The 22,485-nt window shown below is 58.2% G+C and overlaps 2 protein-coding genes across 6 annotated transcripts in view; one reads left to right on the top strand and one right to left on the bottom strand.

Annotated features, from left to right (window-relative positions):
- Window positions 1-1,128: 1,128 nt before the first annotated feature.
- On the top strand, window positions 1,129-15,236 carry LOC106551438 (homeobox protein EMX1). The gene is made up of 3 exons (XM_014069541.2): window positions 1,129-1,679; window positions 5,402-5,586; window positions 14,406-15,236. Exons 1-3 carry the CDS (start codon window positions 1,289-1,291, stop codon window positions 14,571-14,573), a joined length of 744 nt encoding a protein of 247 aa, XP_013925016.2. The 5' UTR covers window positions 1,129-1,288; the 3' UTR covers window positions 14,574-15,236.
- Window positions 15,237-20,503: 5,267 nt separating this feature from the next.
- Window positions 20,504-22,485, bottom strand: part of SFXN5 (sideroflexin 5) — a 45,882-nt gene continuing 43,900 nt past the window's right edge. For all 5 annotated transcript variants that reach the window (XM_087723871.1, XM_087723875.1, XM_087723874.1 and 2 more), the window contains one exon: window positions 20,504-20,662. In XM_087723871.1, coding sequence (XP_087579997.1) covers window positions 20,585-20,662 — 78 coding nt within the window. In that variant the 3' untranslated portion in view covers window positions 20,504-20,584. The remainder of the gene's footprint in view (window positions 20,663-22,485) is intronic.

Here is a 22,485-nt window from a genome sequence, read left to right as displayed (position 1 = left end):
GGCCTAGGCGGCCGCAGTGGACCTCACCCTTAATCCTGGCGGCGGGGACGGCTTGTGGGAACTGGGCTCTCGGCCCACTCGGTGACTCCATGTTTTGCAGAACGGGGGCCTTCGCCGCGGTCCCAACGCGCCGTGTCCTCCCACCACCCTGTGGGGGGAGGGGGGAGCGGTGCACGACCGGGCCTCTGGCAGAGAACGATCGGGGCCCTTCCAGGCTCCACCGGGAGTGGGAAGGAACTGACAAAGGCCACGACGGGAGCCGCCCCGGGAACCATGGCCGGACCGACTTACCAGCCAGCTATCTTGCGCCCCAAACGTCTCCCAGCGCTCCGACCACAGGGACGGTGGCGCCCAGTGGCTCCTCTCCTTCCCTCCGGAACTAGCAAGAGAGCTCCAGCCGTCCTTCTCAGCCTGACCGGCAGCAGCAACAAAAGGGGGCGGGGGAATCCCGGGAGCCGAGCCGGTCCTCAGGCGGCCTGGCCGAGAGGCGCCCTCGACCGTCTCCAGATAGCGTGGCTGTGGCAGCGGACTCGACTAGAAGGGGGCGAACTGGCCTTTGGGTGTGGAAAGAAGCTGGCGGTGGGAGTCCCGCCTCTGCGAAACTTGGAGGGCGCCTTCGTTGGCTTCGGCTTTGCTGGCGACCAGCAGCTGCTCCAAAAGCTCCGTCGGGTTGCCTGGTGGCCGCTGGGAGCCGCCCAGGACTTTCCGGCCTCGGGGGCCGCCGTTCTCCTGCCCTCTGCCAGCCTGGGCCCGGGGACGCCGGGCGAAGAGCCCGGGCGGGCAGCCGGTCCCTCTCTCTGGCTGGCGCGCTCGCTCTCTCCGCCTGCCTTCCTTCTGGCAAGCGAGAGGGCGGGGCAGCGGGGGCGGATCCGGAGCTCAGCGCAGCCTCCCGGGCGCTCCAGTCCGCCTTTTGGCGGCGACCCCGCTGCCTCCTCCCCCTCGCCTCCCTCCCTCCGCTTTTCCCACGTGCCCTCCCCAACCCCGGGGCAGGTGAACCTGGCCAATCAGAGGGGCGGGCCGCAGGTACCCGGCTTATCTGGACGACTAGCCAAGGAGCGCGCCCACTGCGCACCGGGTGGATGGGGTGGGAGGCGGGCGCGCGGGTGAACCACGGGTGGGAGTGCGGCTGCCACCTCCCCAGAGCCGCCTGGCGCCGCCGCGCCCTGCCCGGTCCAGCGCGCCCGGATCTGTTGCCGGTTCGGGCCGGTTGCGCGCCGAGCCCGACGTGGCTCCCTGGTGTTCCCGCGCCCGGGTTTGCCTGAGCGCCGCCCTCGGCCGGCCCTGAGCCATGTTCCAGCCCGCGGCGGCGGCCAAGCGCTGCTTCACGATCGAATCCCTGGTGGGCAAGGACAATAGCCACCCTCTGGCAGAGGATTCCCTCCGTCCGGTCGCTGCCGCCGCCGCCGCCGCCCTCGGATACCCGGCCAGTGCCGCCGTCGAGGCCTTCGCCCACGGCTTCCAGGGCTCGGCCGCCGCCGGGCGTTCGCTCTACGGCGGCCCGGAGCTGCTCTTCCCGGAGACCGTGAGCCACCCGCCTGCTCTGGCCGTCCACCCGCCGCAGCTGGGCTCCTCGCACCTGCCGCCCTCGCCGCACCCCTTCTTCGGCCCGCAGCCGCGCGACCCGCTCAACTTCTACCCCTGGGTGCTGCGCAACCGTTTCTTCGGGCACCGCTTCCAAGGTAAGCAACGCGGCTCCTCCTCGGGGAGCAGAGGGCACGCGGTCGGGGCCCATCAGCACCGGGCTTGGCGCTTCGGAGCAGCGCATGACGTGGCCGTAATTGCCCGGCCGGAGCCCGGCCTGGAGTTCGCGGTGGGTCAAAACGGTGCCAGGTGGCAGCCGAGCCCGCCCGTCCTGTAGGGAAAGCGAATCGCGATGGGGGGGGCAGGCGGAGGGAGAAGTTCCCGCTGGCCAGAGGCAGCGCCTTTTCCCACCGGCCAGGGCGCCGAGCGGGGCTTTGCTAGAGGCTGGGCCGTCCTTCTGATCTCATCAAGGCAGCCGCGGCCTTTGAGATGGCTTGGGGCAGCCGCCTCTCTCCCTTACGGGCCTGTGGCGACCGGCGTGGCCCTCGGTGCCCGCGGAGGGGCGTTGCGATCCAGACCCCCGCCACGGAGCCCCTGGCCGGCAGCGATGGCGCCCTTTGAACCCTCTTCCGAAATCCGCCCCACCTCAGGGCTTCTGCAGCAGGAGGAGCAGCCGCGGGTTCCGGAGGCAAGTGGAGCCGGTCCTGTAGTCTCGCCAACGGCTCGCTTTGCCCGCCTTCGACCCGAGAAGGCCCGCTGTTCAGACGTCTCTTCCTCTGAGGCCGCTCAGGAGGGAGCGGTGCAGAGCGGTGAGGCCGCGGCCGGTAGAGGCGAAGGGGGCGCCCAGCGGCAGGGAAGGCCCTCCACGCCGCCCCCCGCAATTCCTGCTCCGGCGAAGAAGAAGAGCACCGAGAGAGAGCCACCGGCTGCTTCGGAGCCCCGCAAGGCAGCGATCGGGACCCGAGCCTTCTCTTCGCGGCAAAGAATGGTCCGGCTCTTCCCGGGCCTCGGCTGGAGGCTGCGCTGCCTGGGCAGGTGAGGCGGCAGAGCCAACATTTTAAGTAAAGGCAAGATTAAGATTGCAAATGGGCGCTGAGGAATCACAGCCGATTCTTTCGATCCGCCAGATTCCGACCGCAGCGAGGGCGGGGAAAGGGACCCCCGGCGAGGGTAGACGGGTCCTTGATGCTCGCGGAGAAAGGCCGCTTTCCTTCCAGGAAGGCTTGGGATTCCAGGAGGCCTTTTCCCCGAAGAGAACCCCGTATGATTTTCCCAGTGGTTGGAAGGAGAGATCCGGCATCCTAGCGAAGGCCGGCGCCGATCCGTCCGAGTTTCAAAGAACGGCGACCTCAACTCCGCCAGGAAATCTGCCCAACGAATCTCCCCTTTCCTTCCTTCCTTCCTTCCTTCCTTCCTTCCTTCCTTCCTTCCTGTCTTCTTTCCCTACCATTCCTTCCTTCTTTCCTTCCCTTTCCTTTCCTTTTCTTCCTTTCTTCCTTCCTTCCTTCCTGCTTTCTTTCCCTTTCTCTTCCCTTCCTCCCTCCCTTCCATCCTTCCTTCCGAGAGGAGACTCTCTTGGTTGTTTGGAAGGCTCCGCAGGAGAAGAGCGGCTCTCCCGGCCCCGCAGAGGAAGGCCGGCCCAGGCACCCCGGACTTCCGAAAAGCCTCGTTGGCATCTGCGAACAACAGGCGGTGCGGGGCCTTCATTCCAGCCGCAGCTGCGCTGTTTCTGAAGAAGGTAAAATGTTTGCAGGGAAACGCAGCACGGAGACCCCAAAGCCCGCGGGACGCTCCTGTGGGTAAAGGGGGAGCTTGGACACCAGTTCGGGGTTCTCAGAGCCGGGAAGGCTCTCCGGCCGCCTCCGCCTCCCTCTTCGTGGCCTAGCAGGGGAGCCGGCGGCGGCCAGCAGAAGACTCTCCTGCCAGCAGAGCCCGGCACTGGGCCGCCTTCGGGCCCGACCTCTACTGCACGGTTCGCTTCACTCAAAACACACAGAGAGACACCCGGTCGCTGGAGCCAGGGTCGCCTCGGGTTTTCCCGGGACGCTGCTCGGCCGCGGCCTGGAAGAAGCGCCTCTTCAAGGCCTCTCTTCGTCGGCCAGGAAAGCAGAGCGGGGGAGCTCTCCCCGCCGCCTTCCGGGCAAGGAGCAAAGGTGGCACGAAGGATGCTCCCAAAATGCCCGGAGCCCCAACAGCCAGTCAGAGGAGGGGGGGGTCGGGAGTTGACGAAGGGTGGCTCTGCCTTCCCTTTCCGTTGTCCTGGTGCCCTCCCGGCCCCCTTGCCCGGTGTGCGCGACCCTCCCCAAGTGCCCTCCTGGAGGAAGCGCCTTCACTCGGCTTCCCGGAGACCCTCCTGCGGGTTCGCCTCCCCTCCAGCAAGCCAGGCAGACTTGGAGGCAGCCTCCGCCGCGTGCACCGGTTTCGGACCAAAAAAGCGATTCCCGCTTGGCCTGCTTAGCCGGTCCTCGGTGAAGGAGGCGGACCCGCCCCCCCGCCGAATCCTCTCCAGCCAGGAGCCTGTCCTGGGGGAGTCCAACTGTCCCGCTGCCAGAAGGGGCCGGAGCCGAGCCTCCTGCAAGTCCCAGGCAGGGCGGGAGGCGTTTTGGCGGTGCGCCGGCCTTTCTCGGCGGAAGGGAGAACGCGGGGCCGCGTTAGACAGGCGGAGAGAGCGCCACTTGCCCAGAATCGCCAGCTCCGCCCGGGCTTTTCTTCGGACGCGTGCTCGGGGGAGGAAGCGCGTTGGGAGCAGGGCCGGAGCCAGCCTTCAAACGGCGCGGAGCTGAGAGCTGGAGATGCTTCTTTCCCAATCGGGCTCTTAAAGCAGGAAAGGGCGCCTGGGCCTGAACCGGCCATTTCCAGGCCTTGCAGGGTCTTTAAGCGGAAGGCGCAAACCCAAAGCGGAGGCCGGGCTTGGGCAACCGGCTCCCCTCCACCCCTTGCGCGGGCACCGCCTGGGGGGAGGCATAAAGTCAGCCACTCCCTTACTTGGGGGGGGGTGTTGCCCCACGTAAGACCGAGCCACTTGCCAGGACGGTTCTCGCCCCGTGGCCCCTTGCTTAAAGCCTTCCTTAAAGTGGGCCTGTGCTGGGGGTAAAGTGCTCGGCCACGGAAGAGAGAACCCTTTAAGCGGTAGCCCCTCCATCTGTTTCCCCGGCTCCTTCCGGCCCTCAAGAGAGGAAAGGGCTTGCGCTGCCCGCCAAAGGCAGCCTCAGCTCAGCCTCGTCCCCGGAGGGTTGGTATCGGCCCTCCTTTTCACACACACACATCCCGCAGAATGTGAGCTCGGCCGTTCCCTTCCCACAGCGCTTTCCTCGTGTAAATGTTGGCTCCTTCCTGACTGCGACTTCCTTCACAACGTCCTGACAAGGTAGACCTCCCAGTCACTCCACACGGTTGTCGAATTGCTTTGGGGAAGAAACGGGGCAGGGTCTGCCGCGCACCTCGCTTTTGTGCCCGCCCGAGGTCGGCAAATGGGGGGGGGGCGCCTGGTTTCTGATCTAACTTTTGGGCGCCCCAGGATTTCCATCTCCTGCCCCTCCGCCTGCCCCCTTCGCCGAACAGGAAGTAAGGGGCGGAGGGTGAGCTGAAACGCCGAACCCTCACACCTGGGTGCAGCCTCGCCTTCTGCCCCTCTTTCGGCCCTTTGGAAGGGGGCAGCAACCGCCTAGGTTCAACCGTCCCGCCTGAATCCCGCGTTTTCCTGCCCCAGCAAGGGGTGGCGGCTGGAGGGGGACTTGAATGGGGTCTCCGGGGTCCTGACAGCCGGAGAGGTTACAGAGGCCCGCGGGCACCCTCGTTGCACCTTCGTCCGGGGTCACCGAGGCGTCTGACGGGGTTGATCCTGAGCGGCGGGCGCTGACCGACTGCTTTCCCTCCACAGGCGGCGAAGTGTCCCAGGAGAACCTGCTCTTGCACGGGCCCTTCGCCCGGAAGCCCAAGCGCATCCGCACCGCCTTCTCGCCCTCGCAACTGCTGCGGCTGGAGCGCGCCTTCGAGAAGAACCACTACGTGGTGGGCGCCGAGCGGAAGCAGCTGGCCGGCAGCCTCAGCCTCTCCGAGACCCAGGTGGGCCGTGGCGCGGGGCGGGGGCACGGGGCGGCACCGGCGAGGGCCAAGGAGGGGCGAGAAACAGGGGCCCGGGGAGGTCCGTTTTCTCCAAAGACTGAAGCTGCGAGGGAGACCGCCGCTGGTTGTCCCCCTAGTGGAAGTGGCCCCCTCGGTCCCCCCCATCCCACGGAGCCCTCTTTCCTTTTCCTGTGGCATTCAGCCTTAACCGCTTCCTTCCTGGATCCTGAAAAAGTTTTCCTCTAACCATATGGATCCTCGCAACCTCCAGTGAACCAGAATGGCTAAACCATTTATCAATCATTCTACAGCAGTGTTTCTCAACTTTGGTCCACCTGAAGATGCGTGGACTTCAATTCCCAGAACCCCCAGCCAGCAGAGCTGGCTGGGGGATTCTGGGAATTGAAGTCCACGCATCTTCAGGTTACCAAGGTTGAGAAACACTGTTCTACAGCCTCGTTTTCCTCCACAGTTTCGAAACAACCCAACTCGTTAAGGTCAATTCCGCTAGTGAATTCATAGGGGAGAGCAGGTGGGGAGCAGGGTGGTTGATTTAGCTGTTCTGGCCTCAGAACGGACCCTGCCTCTTCAAACGGTTTCTGGATCCTGCCAGACTCACCAGCAATGTGCAAAAACTCTTTAGATCTGAGCACATTTCTCTGAAAACCAGGGTGGTGGACTAGAAACTTCCTCTTGGGTATTTTAAGTTGATGCCATCCTTGCAGATATACCGATCAGCCCCCCCCCCCTCGGGGGCCTTCCCAAGCCCGTGGTGGAGCCCCGTTTGGAGGGAAAAACAGAGGTGGAAAATAGCTGTGGGTCAACGGGTGTGTGTGCGTCCATGTGTGTGCAGGTGTAAATATTGGCTTGGGTGAAGAGGCTACGCAGGGAGACTCCAGAAACAAAATGAAGGCTATGAAATGGTTCGGGATGGACCTGAAGCCGGGGAGCGTTGAAAGGAATAACTAGAAACGTGGACTGACTGTTGCTGAGATGCCAGAAAATGGCAAAAACGGAAACATCTTCCGTGGGGCTACTGTCCAAGGGGGGGGGGGACCCCAGAACAGCAAGATATGAATATGGTGAGAACATTGAAAAATGGTAACGCTGCAGGTTTAGATGGTGTGACTGGGAAATGGGCGGTCTGCAACCATAGCTGACAATTGGGGGGAAATGCTATTATCGGTTCCCTGCGCCCTGGGAAGGGGAGCAGGACGGAAGGCGAAAGCCAAGGAGCGGGTGGGGGTGTTAATGGGTCCCGGAGGGTGTTTAGAAGAATTCTGCCCAAGACGCAGGAGGGAGGAAAGCGGGGGAAACACGCGGCGCAGAGCCGAATTTGCTGTTCAGCGGGTTGCTGGGAAATGCGGGAATGGGAGAAACACAATTTGTGGGCTGAGACAAAACCCCGACGCCGAATGGAACAGGCTTCCGTCGCGAACTCTTTTGCGCCACTACGGAACTGGGGGTTGCTGCTGAGTGAGATACGGTGGGAGGGAAGCGGGCATGTGCGCGGCTAAAGGAGAAGCTGGCGAAGGGTCCGCTGCCCAGACGGAGGTGTTTGGTGTCCCCTTCATTGTTTAATGTAATAACAGGCCAATGCAGGCGAGACTCTTGCGGTGGAATTAAGAAGCTCCTGGTTGGAGACACGAAAAACTCGCACGCGTAGTTCTGCACGCAGATGAGGCGAACTTGTTGAGGGACTTGCAGTGAGTTCACTCGCTACCTGGAAGCCCAAAGCTGCTGGGGCTTTTGAGCAAGGAAAATGGCGAGCAATGGCGGGTGGCACGGAAACAGCAGCCGGAGGCAGGAGAGGATGGCGGGCGCCTTGCCGGGATGTTCGCCAAAAGGGGAGAAAGAGCCGGAGAACGTTTGGGAGGATCTTCCGTGCTGGTGGAACCCACGCGGGTGTTCGCGAGAGGAGGGACAGGATGTGAAAACGGGGGTGGGTCAGAAGGCACCCCAGGCCCTTTTGGTTCAACATGATAAATAAATAAAACCTGAAGGGAGGGCGAGGCAGAAACAGAATCAATGCTGGAGACTTGGATATGGGAGATAGAAGGGAACTGAATACTATTTGGACTGCAAAGCGAGGGATCTGGGCCAAAGAGATTTCCTGAGGGTTTGGTCAGTCGGAAAACGCAGGTAGGAAGACAGAGGCAGGCAAGGGGCGAGGGGAAAGGTTGGGAGGGGGCGGCGCTGAGCTGCTCCAGAGAAGACAGGCGAGAGATTTGGGGGAGGCGGGGCGGAGGACCAAACGGAGGATCCAAGCGGGGCATCGGAGCCCTGGAAGGAGGAGGAGGTTTTGCCAGGATAGGAAGCTCCCGAGGGGTATTTGAGGACTTCGCACTAATCTAGATTTAGCTGTATTTGCTTTTCTTGTTTGGCACAACTTTCTGCGTCTCGCTTTTCCCTGCTCGCTTTCTGCACTTAATACTCCATATTGCTTGTCCTGAAATGGAGCAGCACGATGGGTACTTGGGCATCCATGGGGCAGCGTACATGAGAAAAAGGGTTGTAGGATTAGTTTCCTGGATACCCATGTATGTATGTGGCACGAGGGGGGCGATGACAACGCTCCTGTGACGGTGCCCTTATGCAAACACTTTTGCAGAGTAAAATTAATGCTGGCACCAGATGCCCAGGTGCCACCATTGGGAGGCCGGCAGGGTTTCTGGGGTGCCATTGCTGTTTCTCAGATCGCCTACAGTGGTTTAGAAAAAGGTGTTTGGGGTGTCTTGTGAGATGTGGAGGCGTAAGGGCTGAAGGAGGGGTGGCCCTCGGGGGCCCTTTGTCGCACACTGGAAGCCGTTGGAGACAAGATAGGCAGCAGATAAACGTCATCATAAACTCTCCCGTGCAGAGGAGCCTAAGTGGCCTTTACTGATGTGCCGCCTTCCCCACCTCGCATCCCTGCCCTTCCTGCCCCTTTGTCTTCGGGAGATGGGCAGGGGCTCCCCGCGGCCCCTCCACCCAACTCTGATTTTGCCCAGATTCAGGGAGACCCTCCCTCTCACCCCTGTCAAAGAAAGCGGCCTTGGGCTCCTCACAAGACTTCGGGGGGGGGGGGTCAGCAGCCTGTCAGGGGGCTCCAGGTTGAGCGGACATTCGTAGGGTCCCGCTGAGAGGCTTCGCCTGAGGCAAAGTCAGGAGGAAAGGCCTCCTTTGTCCGGAGCCGCATCAACTGCCTCGCGGTGTAAAAAGCTGGCCGGAGAGTGGCCGAGAAGAGCCGAAATTCTCCCCAAAGTTGAGAGTCCGGCGGTGGCTCCACCAGTGGGGGCGGGGTGTAAGGCGATCCGCGTCCCCCTGGCGGTAAGCGGCGGCTGGAGTAAGCAGGTGTGTTTTTGCAAATGGTGTAAGTAATCAGAGTTGGGTTTCAAAGCAAACGGCGCCCATTGGAAGGTCTTGGAGCTTTTCCTCTGGGGGAAGCGACCCCTTCTGAGGCCGGGGTGGAACACGATCCTCTTGGTCGCGAGGGGGGGGGGCAACACCGGGGAAAAATCCCCAGGAAATCAAAGGATGCAACACTCTCTGTTCGTTTCCGCATTTCGCGCTGGCTTTAAAAGAAATGCAGGATATTCCTCAATTATCATCCTGGTTCATAGCTGAGCATTTATTTTCCGGCGAGGCAAAGATTGGCAGATGTTGATGGGGCTGGAGATGTTAGACTGCAGCGGGACTTCTCAGGTCCAAGGGATGCAGAGCGTTGCATGTTGCACTGGGGGAACAATCAAGCTTTCTGGGGCTCGGCTTTTACCATTTCCTCCTGCGATTTTATTTCTTATCTGCTCCCTCTCAGAAATTGGTTGGAAACTGGATCACAGATTTTCCTTCCCATCTCAGTCACACGGTTGGGGGGGGGGAGCAGCCTTTGGGGTCACCCAAAAGAGGTTTTGGAGGTGGATGCGATCCTCAGCCTCTGGATTGCTTATTATTTTTTTTATCTCAAGGCCCCCACCGGTGTCTGTGTGTGTCTGAGTGTCTTCATGTGCAGACAGTCCCAACGCATTCTGGAACGGAACAAAGGCAAACTTTGCTTTTTATAAGAAGAGATTTTTGTCCGACTTCTTGTTCCTTTTATTGCTTTATGCATAGAATTTATATGATTGTTTTAATCAAAGAAATTTGCAGGAAAAATTACGATTATTGCGATAACAATGAATTTGCATGTTGAAGATAAACGGAGCCCAGGAGCGAAGGACCCAATCCAGGAAACCCCACTGTCCGAGAGAGAAAGGGGGGAGGGGGGACGGGGACGGAGGTGTTGCCTCTATGCAGTTCCTGGGGCAGGGAAGCGTCCTCGGATGGGCCAAGGAATGCGGGGAGGTACAGCAGCGACCTCAGAACCTTTTTTAATTGGGGGTTGAGAGCCGTGTGCTTTCTATTAATCAGAATGGTGGGGGGGGGGCAGATGATCAGACTGGTTTGGAGACCGTTTAAAAGAAACTTTGCACCAGAAAGTCCTCCTATCTCTCCCCTCCCTGCCTCCGTCTGGGAGTAACGTTCCCTGGTTACTGAAGGGAAAAGGAGAGCCGCAGAGCCTCTGACTCGCAGGCAGGCTTCCCTTCGGTCCTCCCTGACGGAGGGAGAGCTGCGCAGCAGCCCGGAACACCCAGCGCCGCTTTGCTGGTGGTCGTTAAGGAAAGTAAACTATGAAACAGAAACTGGCAATTCCGTAGTTTTTTTTTTAAGGTAATTTAGTGGGTCCTTAAGAACAGAGCAGAACCATTGAAGAACAGAGGTCATTTATGGTGAAAACCAATAGAAAGCCGCCTTTTGACCAAGGAGAAGAAAATCTCTACAGGAGAATATTTGGAGCTCAGGGTTGACTGAGGGGTCCCTGGTGGTCTCAGAGATTGCTGGTTTTCTTGCAGAGGGTTCACTAAGGCAGTGTTTTTCAACCTTGGCCACTTGAAGATGTCTGGACTTCAACTCCCAGAATTCCCCAGCAGTGGTTAGGACAGTGTTTCTCAACCTTGTCAACTTGAAGATGTCCGGACTTCAACTCCCAGAATTCCCCAGCCAGCATTCGCTGGCTGGGGAATTCTGGGAGTTGAAGTCCGGACATCTTCAAGTTGACAAGGTTGAGAAACACTGGACTAGACGCTAAGCGTTGTTAACCTGGGAGTTGAAGTCCAGACATCTTCAAGTGGCCAAGGTTGAGAAACACTGCACTAAGGTATTGTTCCCCAGTGAGGGTCATGGAACCTCTGCAAGGGAGGGAGGGAGGGAGGGAGGGAGGGAGGGAGGGAGAGAGAGAGAGAGAGAGAAAGCTCAGAGAGCACCAAGAAGCCCTCAAAAGAAAATCTTCCTTCACTTTTACTTTTTCTTTCACTTTGCATTAAAAAAAAGTGCATTTCTTTCCAATCTGTCACCCAGCCCTCTGCCACAGGGAGCTTTGTGGCTTCTGGGTAGACTGCTCTGAGCTGGGGAGGGAAGTTGCTTTCTCTGGGGCTGGCACAGACTACCATTCCCAGCATTCTCCCCTCCCCCCTCTCCAGAGCTCTACCAGCAAGGACTCCTCCAGCTCAGCTGCCCAGCAGGGTCCCCTGCCGCCTCCCCCCCCCCCCCCCCCCCCCGCTTTGGCACAGGTTGACTCACTGAGGTTTAGCCAAGAATTTTTGGAGCAGACTAGGAGGGTTCCTCATTTCACTGGCATCCTCTTCCTCCCCCCCCCCAAAACAATTCAGAGGAGGGAAGAAGCTCCACTGGGGATTAAATAACAGAATAAGGTGAGACACTCAACAGTTTGCAACAGTTCATTCAGGTGGACTGTTCTGACTGACGGTGGCATGGAAAAAAATGACTTATGACCATTTTCCACACCACTGTTGCTGCATTCAGATGATCCCCTGCTCAAAATTTGGATGCTTGGCAACTAATTCATCTTTCTGCTGGTGTCCCAGAGTCTCAACAGATCCCCTTTGGTGACCTTCTGACAAGCAAAGTCGATGGGGAATCCAGGTTCGCTTAACAACTGTGTTACTAACTTAACATCTGAAGTGATCCACTTTACAACTGTGCAAGAGAGGTCGTAAAATGGGGTAAAGCTCACTGAACAACTATCTTGCTTAGAAATTGTGAGCTCAATTTTGGTCACAAGTCAGAGACTCCCTGTATTATGTGCCACTGTCACAACCGACTCCTAGCACCCACCTCCTCCAGGGTGATCTGCCCAGGGCTAACCCCGAGCCTCCCCAGGGCGCCCCCTCCCCGGTCATCACTCGAATGGAGTCCTCCCCCTTTGCTGCCGGTCATCCTCTCCCCCTCCCTTTCCTTCCTCCTTCCTTCCCCAGCACCCCAGCCTTCGGCAGAGAGTGCCAGGCCTTGGCCAGCTGTGTCCGAAGGAGGGCCATGGGAGAATTCCGAGGTCATTAAATAAAACATCACAGTGCATACTTTTATTGTACCAACATTTAAATTATCTATCAGAACGAAAATAATCGGAGTAGAAATTTTATGGAGAAAGCTTTAATTGCCATTCAGTTCGGTACATTCATCACCGTACATTCATTACCGTTGATATGGTGTTCCATATTATTTGTGTTGTGTTAGTGTCGCCTGTTATTTGAATTCCAGAATAGGAATTCCGGAACTCTGGCAAGAAATGCCCTCGGAGGGGAGACTGATCAGTGGGTCCAGCTTTGATGAGTGATCTGGGCTAGGAGCAAGATCACCCAAGGGAGTGTGTGTCAAAACACCCAGATGTGCTGCAATTGTATGGCTGAAATTCTGCCTCCTTTTCATGTGTGTTGACTGTATGGGCACCACAAACCCCCCCCCCAATTACTGGATCCCTCTGAGGGTTTTGAAATTGAATTTGAAGCAGGATTCCTGTCCTGCAAATCCCCCTGTCTCTTAAAAATAGTGAGATGCTTAATAGGGTATATCCATGTTTTCTTGGGCCGCCTCTTGTGGCTGTCTCTGACTGCAGCCCCCCTGAGAACTCATCTCTCCTGAAGCATTTGCAAGAGGGGCCCTCGGAGTCCCCAACCTTTCAGTTCGACTCTGATGACATTTCACTCAGCCACACCCCCATTCTGGCCTTTTTCTTCCACATCTCCTCTGCATTAAAGGCCTCAGGCGCTTCCATGCCCCTCGCACCCGCCTGCAGGCGAAGGGAGGTCCCGGCCGGCCCTTCTGGCTCTGCCAATGTTGAAACTGAAGCCCGGCATGCAGGCAAGAGGCGCCTCCTGTTCTCTTGGTGGGTCTGGCCACCTGAGGGCACCAAAGACACTTCCACGTGTGACTGGCACAGGCCTGCGAAAAGGATGATGCCTGTGAGAGGCCACGCCAGCAGGGCAAGATTTTCCACGGGGGGGGGGAGAGAGTCGGATTGGAGTGGTGGGGACCCCTCCCCACCCTCTGCATGCTTTGGAGCACATCTGTAGGAGGAACCATGCAGCTGCCACAAAATCCAGGTGTGTTCCTGAGCAAGAGCTGAGCTGGCTGTAAATCCTCCGGCAGCAGCTCTCCCGCCTTTTGGGCAGAAAAGAGAATTTGGTGTGTGTGTGTGTGTGTGTGTGTGTGTGTGTGTGTGTGTGTGTGTGTGTGTGTGTGTAGCGCTTCCTAGAACCATTGGCGCCATGACCAACAAATGTGCAAGAACTTCGTAAGTTGGGGAGCAAAATGGCTCTTTGGGGCAGATTCATGCAAGACTCCCCAGAGGGATTTCAGAATGGCAGCCAGGAAACCGCGTGGCTGGAAAGGAGACCCTGAGGGTCTTCCCAGCCATTCCAGGCGGGATGCCTAAGAGAGACCAGCCGAGTGAGAAGAAGAAGAGGGGGATGCAGAATTGCCCCACACAAGTTTCCACAGTTCCTTTTTTGCTTGATGCCTGTTTCCATTTAGATCCTCACATTTTGTGTCCTTTTGCCGTGTTCTTGAAGAGTCTCCTTGGGGGGGTCTTCTGATGCAGCTGCTGAGGCCCACCAGTAAAATCAGGAGGGGGGGGTCTGATCTATGCCAGTGGTGTTACCTTTGTCCCAGATCCAAACTTTTTCAAAACCACCCCTATTCTTATAGGTCACCTAGTTTCTGGGGAATCCTTCATGCCTTTCCTGGTGGGCAGGTTCTCAAACTGGCCAAAATTGTGCCCAATTCTGGACAACATTTAGATAAAATTCCCTGGGTCTTCCTGCAAGTATGTTTTCCTATTGAAATGTCTCCGTTACTCATGATACTTTTTCTTTTAATGCCAAGGCAATTTAATTTCCATGCCCAGAGAGTGGGTGCTGCGCTGAGTCTCGTGTTGCTGCTCCAACAGGCATTTCCATCCTCCGGGAATCTATTCTTGGTCTCTGGTGAACTTTGCAGTCTCCACAACTTCCTCTTTGCTACATAAGTGATGGGGGAAGGTGGGGGGGGGGGGACACCATGTGCCTTTGTACTTTGATTCACAGCCCATGAAGGTTCTGGTCTTTTTTCTTTCCCTTCCCTGCTGGGTCTCAAACTTGGATGAATCCATCTTGACTTTGGAGGCTAGGAAATGAGCAGAGCAACAAAATTTGTTATGTATGTACGTGTATGTGTGTGTGTATATTCTACACATATAAATGGCTGGTTTCGGTGCCTCTTTTCAAGGTAAAACTTTGATCCCCTTGGAGAGGGAGTTGAATATGCTTCCGTCAATGAATAAGTGCCAGATGTGGGCACTTCAGTTCAGAGTCCATGGGCACGCGGGCGTTGGCGTAAATCAGGACATCAGAAAATGCGTCCCCAGGTTTGCAGCCGCTCCGTTCTTGTTCCCAAGAGGACCTTAACTTTCTACCTTTCCTTTCCTACTCACTCTCTCCCTCCCCCTCCCTCTCTCTCTCGCCCAGGTGAAGGTCTGGTTCCAAAACAGAAGGACCAAATACAAAAGGCAGAAGCTGGAAGAAGAAGGTCCCGAATCAGATCAGAAGAAAAAGGGATCCCACCACATCAACCGATGGAGGATCGCCACCAAGCAGTCCCACACGGAGGACATTGATGTCACGTCCAACGACTAGCGAGAGGCGGCAGCGGCCACTGGCAAGCGGGGCCAGAAAGGACCGTGTGGGAAAGCAAGGACCCCGTGGAGATCCAGCTGCTCTCCCCTCCACCAGGGGTGTCCCTCTTCATGGGGAATCTGGGTGATCTAGGAAATCCCTTCTCTCCTGGGATCTGCCTAGCTGCCACGGGGCAGATGGGGGAACGGTGGGACACGCCCAGCCCAGCCAGTGTGGAGGGCAGGGACGAAGGGAAGCCCTTCGCCAGCCACGTGAACAGATCCATCCATCCGCCCAGCCCTCCGCCGCACTCCATCCTCTCGTCTTTGTTACACTTGGGTGGGATAATTTTTTAATCAACAAAAAGAATGCATTTTTATTTTTATTTATTATTTTGTGTCTCTGCGTGTGCTGGGCCTGTGTACATACCCTGATGTCATAGATAGCGAGCAGCTGTAGTGTGTCTTGCTGTGCCGTGAATAAAGATAACCTGGGTTGGAAGTGAAAGGCCTGGTTGTAGCCACCTGCGGAAGGGCCCCTTGGCCGGACCTGGTCGTCTCCCCAGCAGCACTTGGCTCCGTTCCGGACAGCAGCCCCAACCTTTAGACACGGAGGGCCAGGAAAGCTGCTGGGTTCCAATGGGGAGGAGGGTCTTCTTCTGGGCCACGCTGGCGCATTCCCTTCCTGATTATTCAGAGGGATGTGCTCCAGTTGTGGCCAGAAGCCCCCCACCCCCAGGTTCTGCAGGAAGAGGCATGCTGGGGGCCGGGTGGTGGTGGTGGTGGAATGGAGAAGCCAAACCACGGGCAGCTTGTTCTGCAGTTCCTGGCCTGCCCATCAGATCCCAAAGTTTGGGTCAGCAAAAATCCTTTAGGCAAGAGCCTCCCTCCTGCCGGCATCCGTCGGTTGGGACTAGCACGGTGCATTCTCCACCCCCAACAACCAGGTGAACTCTGTCCCTTCAGGGAAGCCCCCACACCACCTGCTTGAAGGAGGCTGGGGGGGAGCAGCACCAGCACCAGGTGAGGCCCCTGAACGCGGCTCGTGTTATTTAACACCTGTAGGAAACCTCTAGGAGGCCTAACTTGACCTTTGAGTTACAATATCATCAAGGCTGTACATCCTGGTCCCTGATTTAACGGAAGCCGTAAGCAGCTAAGTCAGTGTTTCTCAACCTTGGTGACTTGAAGTCCTGTGGACTTCAACTCCCAGAATCCCCCACAGGACTTCAAGTCACCAAGGTTGAGAAACACTGATCTAGGCGGAGAAGACGGAGGAGCTCATATAGAAGGCTGGGAAAGGAGGTTAGCTCTGCTGAGTCTGCTCTCCCGGGAGGAGGGGGTCTGGAGCAGCATCTTCTCCAGAACAAGACCCATGCCCTTGTGCATTGACTAGACTGCTGCAGTTCATTTTATACCGCACGACCCTTGGAGACCTCTGAGAAGCTTCGGCTGGTATAACCAGTAGCTGCCCAGGTTCTTTCCCAGACTGTCATATGACAACAGGCCCAGCTTGCTTCTGGGTGCAGTGAAGCTGTGGGTGATGTTCCAGGACAAGACCAGCTTCCCAAGGCACACGGGAGCCCCTCTGCCTGCCAGGGACCTTTGGAGGGGACTGCAAAGTGGGCCCGAATTCATCCCCGGCAGGAGAGGCTGTCTCTGCAGTGAAGGGGAGCCTACTGAAGGCCTGCACAGATGTGCCTGCATTTGGGGACTGAAGAATTGAAGAGGAAGACATCTCGCGCCTGGCGCATTGATTTGCTCTTATTATTGCACTGAAATTACGTGCTGGTGTTTTCCTGCCTTCCTTTCTTGTCTGTGAGCTTGATTGGCATTTCTTGTGAGCTGATTGCTACATTTCCTCGATAGAAGCGGCAGAGAAGCCCTCTGGATCGCTTAATAAATAAATCCCGACATGCCACTTCAGCAACATTTGCCGGTGTGACCACAGGTTGGTATTTAGGGCACCTCAGCCTTTTCACTCAAATGGGCACCAGGTCAGAGAAGGGGGCAAATCAAGCTCCCAGCTGGGTGTTGCTCCTCCTGTGGGGCAGGAGTGGCCTTGGGGCGCGGCTGGGCCAACACCAGAAGACAGAGCAGCCAGCGGCACTGCGGGTCCGTTGACTTTGGAGGCCAAGGCAGGGAGAAGGGGAGAGCGGTCCTGAAGGATGTTTCCCCCAGAAGGACCATCTCAAGAGGACTAGCCTCTCTGGCGGATTTTATCACACGTTCTTGGCCAAGTCCCTCTGCCATCGTTCGACCCTCGCAGTCTTCTTCTGCCCTGCTGGTGACCGGAGGGACAGGACTAGATCAGGTGCCCCTTGGGCTGATCCAGGAGAGATGTGAGCTGCCCTCTGAGATGGCTTTCTTGCAGACTTTCCATGAGGCAAACTAGGTAACGTCATCAGTGCTAGAAGGGAGGGGGGTTTTGTGCAAAGGAAGAGGAAGAGGAGGAGGAGGAGGAGATGGTTATGGGGCCCTTGGTGCTCTCTGAGCCTGGCTATTTTTTTGCAGATGTTTAATTATCCAACCTTCAAATATTCTGCAAACCTCCATCACTGGCAGGAGAGATTTTCTGAACGCCACAGACAACTCCCTCTAGACCAGTGTTTTTCAACCTTGGCAACTTGAAGATGTCTGGACTTCAACTCCCAGAATTCCCCAGCCAGCGAATGCTGGCTGGGGAATTCTGGGAGTTGAAGTCCAGACATCTTCAAGTTGCCAAGGTTGAAAAACACTGCTCTAGACAGCGAGGAGGGCGGCATTTACATTTAATAAATAAACAGATAAAATACCACAAAGGTGTCCTACGAAATACCAAGCCACAGATGCAGATGAGCAGTTTTAGGTGTGCTTTTATTCTAGAGTTTAGAAGAGTTACAGAAAGAGTCATGATCAAGAAATCTACTGAAGAAGTTAAAAAAGGCCCTCTGAGCATTTCCTAGCCGGCTCACCCAGGCAGAGGGACCGGTGCCCAGAGAGGGAGGCCGTTGGAAGACAAACGATGATGGTGACCCCCCTCCTCAGCTGCCCCTGGATGACCGCTCTGGGGCTCAAGAGAGCCGTAAGGTGCATTGAGATCAGTGCGGGTGCCGAGGGCCGCAGGGTAGACCCCTTGTGTCCCCTGCCAAACAGAACTGAGCCGTTGGCCGTGCCCAGCCAGGACAGAGTCTGCCCGCAGCAGCTCTGCCACCCACCCGGTGGGCTTTCACAAGGCTGGGCAACATCCTCCAGGGGCTGAACTGCTCAGCTGCTCAAAATCACAGCCCCCCCCCAGTAGTAAATGCATTTGGGTGACCCCACAGAATTTAGGCTAATGATTTCACTGGGGTTAGAGTTGCAAGATACGAAAATAAGACTAATTACATTTTAATTCCTGTATTCCGGTTCTTAAACTGCACAAGCAGAACCGCCTGCAGCCTCTGTCTAAGGGCTAAGCAGCAACGCGGCTTAAGTGAGGTTTGACACCCACGCATGGCTCCTTGGAAATTGAGACCCCTCCCCACAAAAGGCAGGAGGGAACGGTGTGCTACCTGTCCAGGTGAGGAGAGGTGAATTGTTCGCATCTGTGGCTGGAGGGATTCTTCCCAGCCAACAGACCGCATGGCGGGGCAATTCTATGGCAAACCAGCCCTTCCTTAGCTGCCGACCCCGCACCTCCCGCAACGGGGCTCCCTGCAGCCGCTCCCTGGGCCCAGCCTCTTTGCCAGGGCTGGCTGTGGAACATGGGCCACACAGGTGCCACTAGCCAAGACCAGGTGTCGCAGCTCTGAGGGAGGGGGGCATGTGGAGGACCCCCTCCTCTCCCAAGACAGCCAAGAAGGGGCAGGAGGGAGGGCACATCCCCTGGCCTCACGGGGGCCCTGCTGCTGCTTAAAGGGCCGCCTCTCCTGGCCCCACTTCTTCTCCCCATGGAGAAGCCGAAAGGCAGATCGCGGAGGCAGGATCCTGGAGGGCCGCGACCCTCGCCGGCTCCACCCTCCTCTGCGGCGGGTGGGGGCAGCCTGGGCTCCCTCTTCCTGCTTCATGGCAGCCCTCATTATTCCTTAATTAACAAATCCAACAAATCAATTAACTACTCAGTTCCTAATTAAAAGCTACAAGAGGCTCCTCTCATGGTGATTAGCTGCGGAGGGGAGCATCAGCCTGCCTGCCTCTCCGCCGCCTCCCAATTACGGGAAGCCAGGAACGCCAAGGACGCCGCGGCCCCTTTTGTAATTTCCGAGCGGCGGCAAAATTAATTAGCCGCCAAGCCGGAGGGTGGCGGGGGCTGCGCGGGCACCGGCGGGGGACAGGAGCCCTTCAGCCGGGGGGAAGGGGGGCGTCAGCAACGCAGAAAGCCGACCAGGCGCCCTCCGTGCCTCTTCCCGGGAAAAGGGGGGGGGCGCAGCGGCTTTGGAGCGAGATGCTTCAGTTGGGCTGGGCTGAAAACATCCTTGGAATCCTTGCGGAGGGGGGGGTGTTTGTTAAAACCTTCCGCTCGGATCAAGGTGGAGCCCCTCCCGCTGGGGGAGCGGAAGCCCCCCCCCCGAGGAAAACATGTCCTTGGGCAACGGGGGAGGCTGCACCCTCCACCACCCCCGGGCAACGGAGAGAGGCGCTTCCTGCTTCAGCCGCAACCGAGGTGCAGGGTCTGAGCGCCCTGGTTCCCCTTGGGTGGGGGCTCGGAGGAGCTGCACCTTCCACACCCACACGCTCCCCATAACTCTGAAGCGCCCCACTGCTCCGAATACTTTGGGAAGACAGGAGCCAATTTCACCCCGTGCCAGACTCCGGGGACTAAGCGGGCAGGGGTCCAGGGGGGGCAAAGGGGGCCCAGGGAGGGCTTGGAGCCTATTGGCCTTGCCCCCTCCACCAGCAAGGTCCGCTCTGGCCGGAGGCCCCATCCCAGCCCCCCCCCCCCCCCCGGTCCCCCAAGGCACAAGGGCTGCGTTCACATGTTCAGGGTTGGTCCAATACTCTGACCTGAAATGTAATCTCGTTCCCTGAGTTTCCACAACACAACACAACACCCACAACAGCAGCAGCAACTGGAAGGAGGGAGGGAGGGAGGGGAAGAGTAATGAATGCTGCAGAGACTCACTCAGCTCCTCTGATTAAGAATGCTGTGTGAGCTGAACTGGCACTTCCCCTCGTGGCACTTGGCTGCGAAAGCTTCCTTTCCCTTCCTTCTCATCAACTGGCTTTGGAGTTGACTTCGGGCACCAAGCGCCACTCCAGCCCACAGCCCAAAACTCCCAGGAAGTGCCGGTCAGTCCTCTGAGAATTAAAGGCAAAGGACAGCCGTCCCCCCAAGGAAGGGGTCAGTCAGAGCAACCCCCTCCTTGAAGGGCTCCCAAGGCTGCAACCAGCACTGCCGGTTGAGCCCCTGCAGGAGCCACCGTGATACGCAGAGCAGGGCGGGGGGCTTTCAGGGGGGGCAGGGATTGGGGTGGGGTGAGGAGGCCGTGGGTAGAACCAGCCTTTCAGCCCCCCAACCTCCAAGGCTGTGACGGCTGCCTCCCCACCCTCTTGTGTCCCCACCCCAAGACCCTTCCCATGGGGGGGGGTGAAAACTCTCCCCATGTTCTGGTGCTCCAGCTGATTCCCCCTCCCCAAATTGTCTGAGACTGCAGCTCCCTGCGTGGCCATGGGTGCCTGGGGAAGCTGCATCCCCACACATCTGGTGGGAGGGGGCTTGCCAGGCTGGCCTGGAGCTGAGCAGAGGAAGCCAGACTTTCCACCAGCCCCCCCCCCCAGTTCCTTCCTCCTTCCTCCCCCCCCCTTCTCTTTGTGCTGTTACTGTCGCTAATTGAGAATTTTAAATATTAATCTTTTCGACCAACGTGAGATGCCGGGTCTCGGAAAGTGCTAATTTACACGCTGTTCTTGACGGAGGAGGGAAGATGTTACAAGCCGCAGCTTTGTCTGCTCCTTCCTCCTATTGTATTCCGCCCCCTCCCTCCCCCCCCTTCACGCCCCTCCGTGTGCCGCTGCTGCTGCTGCTGCTGCTCTGCCGCCATCTCCGGTGCCCAGGGCTGGGCTGCCTTCCGCTCACAGCCCTTTGTTGTAGGTGACGGTCAGGCTGGCGGTGGCCTGGGCGATCTCCGGCTCCAAGCGGGCAGCCTCGATCTGCCAAGAAGGAGGCAGGAAAACCGGGTCAGAGAAGAGCAAGCAGGCCCCGGCGTGGGGCACATGAGAGCAGCTGGGGGGGGGGCTGGCAGGGGCAGAGGGGGCGAGAGGCTCTGCGGACGGCACCAGCCCAGCCCCCTTGAATCTCCTCTGCCCACCCCGCTTGGTTTTGGGAGGCTGCTTGGCGCATCCGAGAGCCCCGAAGGCAACCTCATTGTCCCCCCAGGCTCCCCTCTTGAGCCGATGCCCCTCCCTCCTTCCCAGGACAGGGGGCTTCTCAGGGGAGCCTCTCTGACCCCTCTTGAAAGATCACCGTGATTCTGCTGGCTCTTGCCAGGCTCTGGGCGTGGGGGGGGTGTTGTTATCTGTGGGGCATTCGCATTATCACGGGATGCTTTGGGGCCTGGAGGGCTGAAAGGTGTCCAGCAACCAACCCCAGCACATGGGGGGGGGGAGGTGCAGGGGACCTCTTGGCTCTGGAGCCTCCTTGCCCAGGGAGACCGGGGGGGGGGCAGTGTGTGTGCCGACACATTACAGGAACAAAGCTACCAATCATCCCCTGCCAGCAGAAGTGGAGGCAGAGCAGCCTCGCATTCATGTCACAGGAGGGAAGCAGCCCCAATTAGCCACAGCAAAAGCACGGAAGACTTAGAAGCCGCTTGGTAGGGCTCGAGAGCTCCATCCGAGCGGTCCGGGTGATGCGCATTTTAAATCATGACTTCCCCTCCCCACAAGTTACACCAGTGGTACATTCCATTGAGTGGAGTCTGTTAGTAGCCACAGGGAGGGTTCTGCGGGAGCCCCCATGGATTTTCATCGTGGCCCATGCCCTGGACTTTGATGGCCAAAGGCTACCCCATCAGTGGCCTCCTAGGGAGACACACACACACACACACACACACACACACAGAGTCTTGCCAGGCATCAGGGATCGCAGGTTCAGCACACGCACACACACACACACACACACACACCCCAATTTCAGTGGCTGCCTTTGGCTGTCTGTCTCTTGGAGGGACAGGTGGAAGCAGAGAAAGTGGGAAGAATCATCTGGAAGAATCACAACAGCACAGCTGCCGTGCTGAGCCCAGAGGAAAGGCAGGCAGAAGGAGGCATCCGGAGCGGGGAGGCTGAGAGCGAAGGAGGGCGGGGGGGGGGGATGGGGAGGATGGACTGTGGGTGGGAGGGGCCCAGGATGCAGAGACCGGCCCCTCCCGTCCTACGAGCCACGATTGGGCCCCAAGGGCTCTTCTACGGCCTCCAGACGGGGCTCCCTCTGGCCGCCTTCCCTTGGGGACCCCAGGAGAGGCAGGGTGCAAGGAGGCCCATCTCTTGTCCTGGAATGGGGGCCCCATCACCACCACCCCGCTGGGGCCATCCCTACCCTAAATAAGGTCGGCCCCTTCACCCTCACGGACCCCATGCCTGGCAGAAGCCTGCCCTTCCTTCTCACACGCATGTACCGGTATGTTCTCAGGGCCACAACCTCCCACCCTGGACGTTCCTTGCAAGCCGCCTCTAAGCGGAGCAAAGGTAGGTGCTGCCCCCTCCCCCCCCGCGTGCCAAGCCCCATGGGGTTTAGCTTCCCTCCACATGTCCTTCCAGAGGCCGTGCAGGCACCCCCCAAATGCCCCAGGCATCCATCACGGGCAGTAAAACTGAACCCCCTTTTAGTCAGCTCCAAGACCCCCGGTGGGTCCAACACGGAGGATTTTTAAAGGACGAAATGCAAGACTTAAGGAAGTGGAATGTCTCTTTTCACACACACCCCTCAGCCCCCCCCCCTGGCTTTTCTAAGCCTCTGAAGACACGGTGCCAGCCCA

This window comes from Thamnophis sirtalis, unplaced genomic scaffold (assembly GCF_051295495.1).
Source record: "Thamnophis sirtalis isolate CommonGarterSnake01/CBP01778 unplaced genomic scaffold, rThaSir2_p1.2 scaffold_10, whole genome shotgun sequence".
NCBI lineage: Eukaryota > Metazoa > Chordata > Lepidosauria > Squamata > Natricidae > Thamnophis > Thamnophis sirtalis.
This window is presented reverse-complemented; position numbering and strand designations above follow the sequence as displayed.

Excerpts from the sequence above, each read along its gene's own strand:
- LOC106551438 (XM_014069541.2), top strand. The coding sequence starts at position 1,289 with ATGTTCCAGCCCGCGGCGGCGGCCAAGCGCTGCTTCACGATCGAATCC. Across the intron at positions 1,680-5,401 it reads CTTCGGGCACCGCTTCCAAG|GCGGCGAAGTGTCCCAGGAG; the intron begins GTAAGCAACGCG and ends TTCCCTCCACAG. Across the intron at positions 5,587-14,405 it reads TCAGCCTCTCCGAGACCCAG|GTGAAGGTCTGGTTCCAAAA; the intron begins GTGGGCCGTGGC and ends TCTCTCGCCCAG.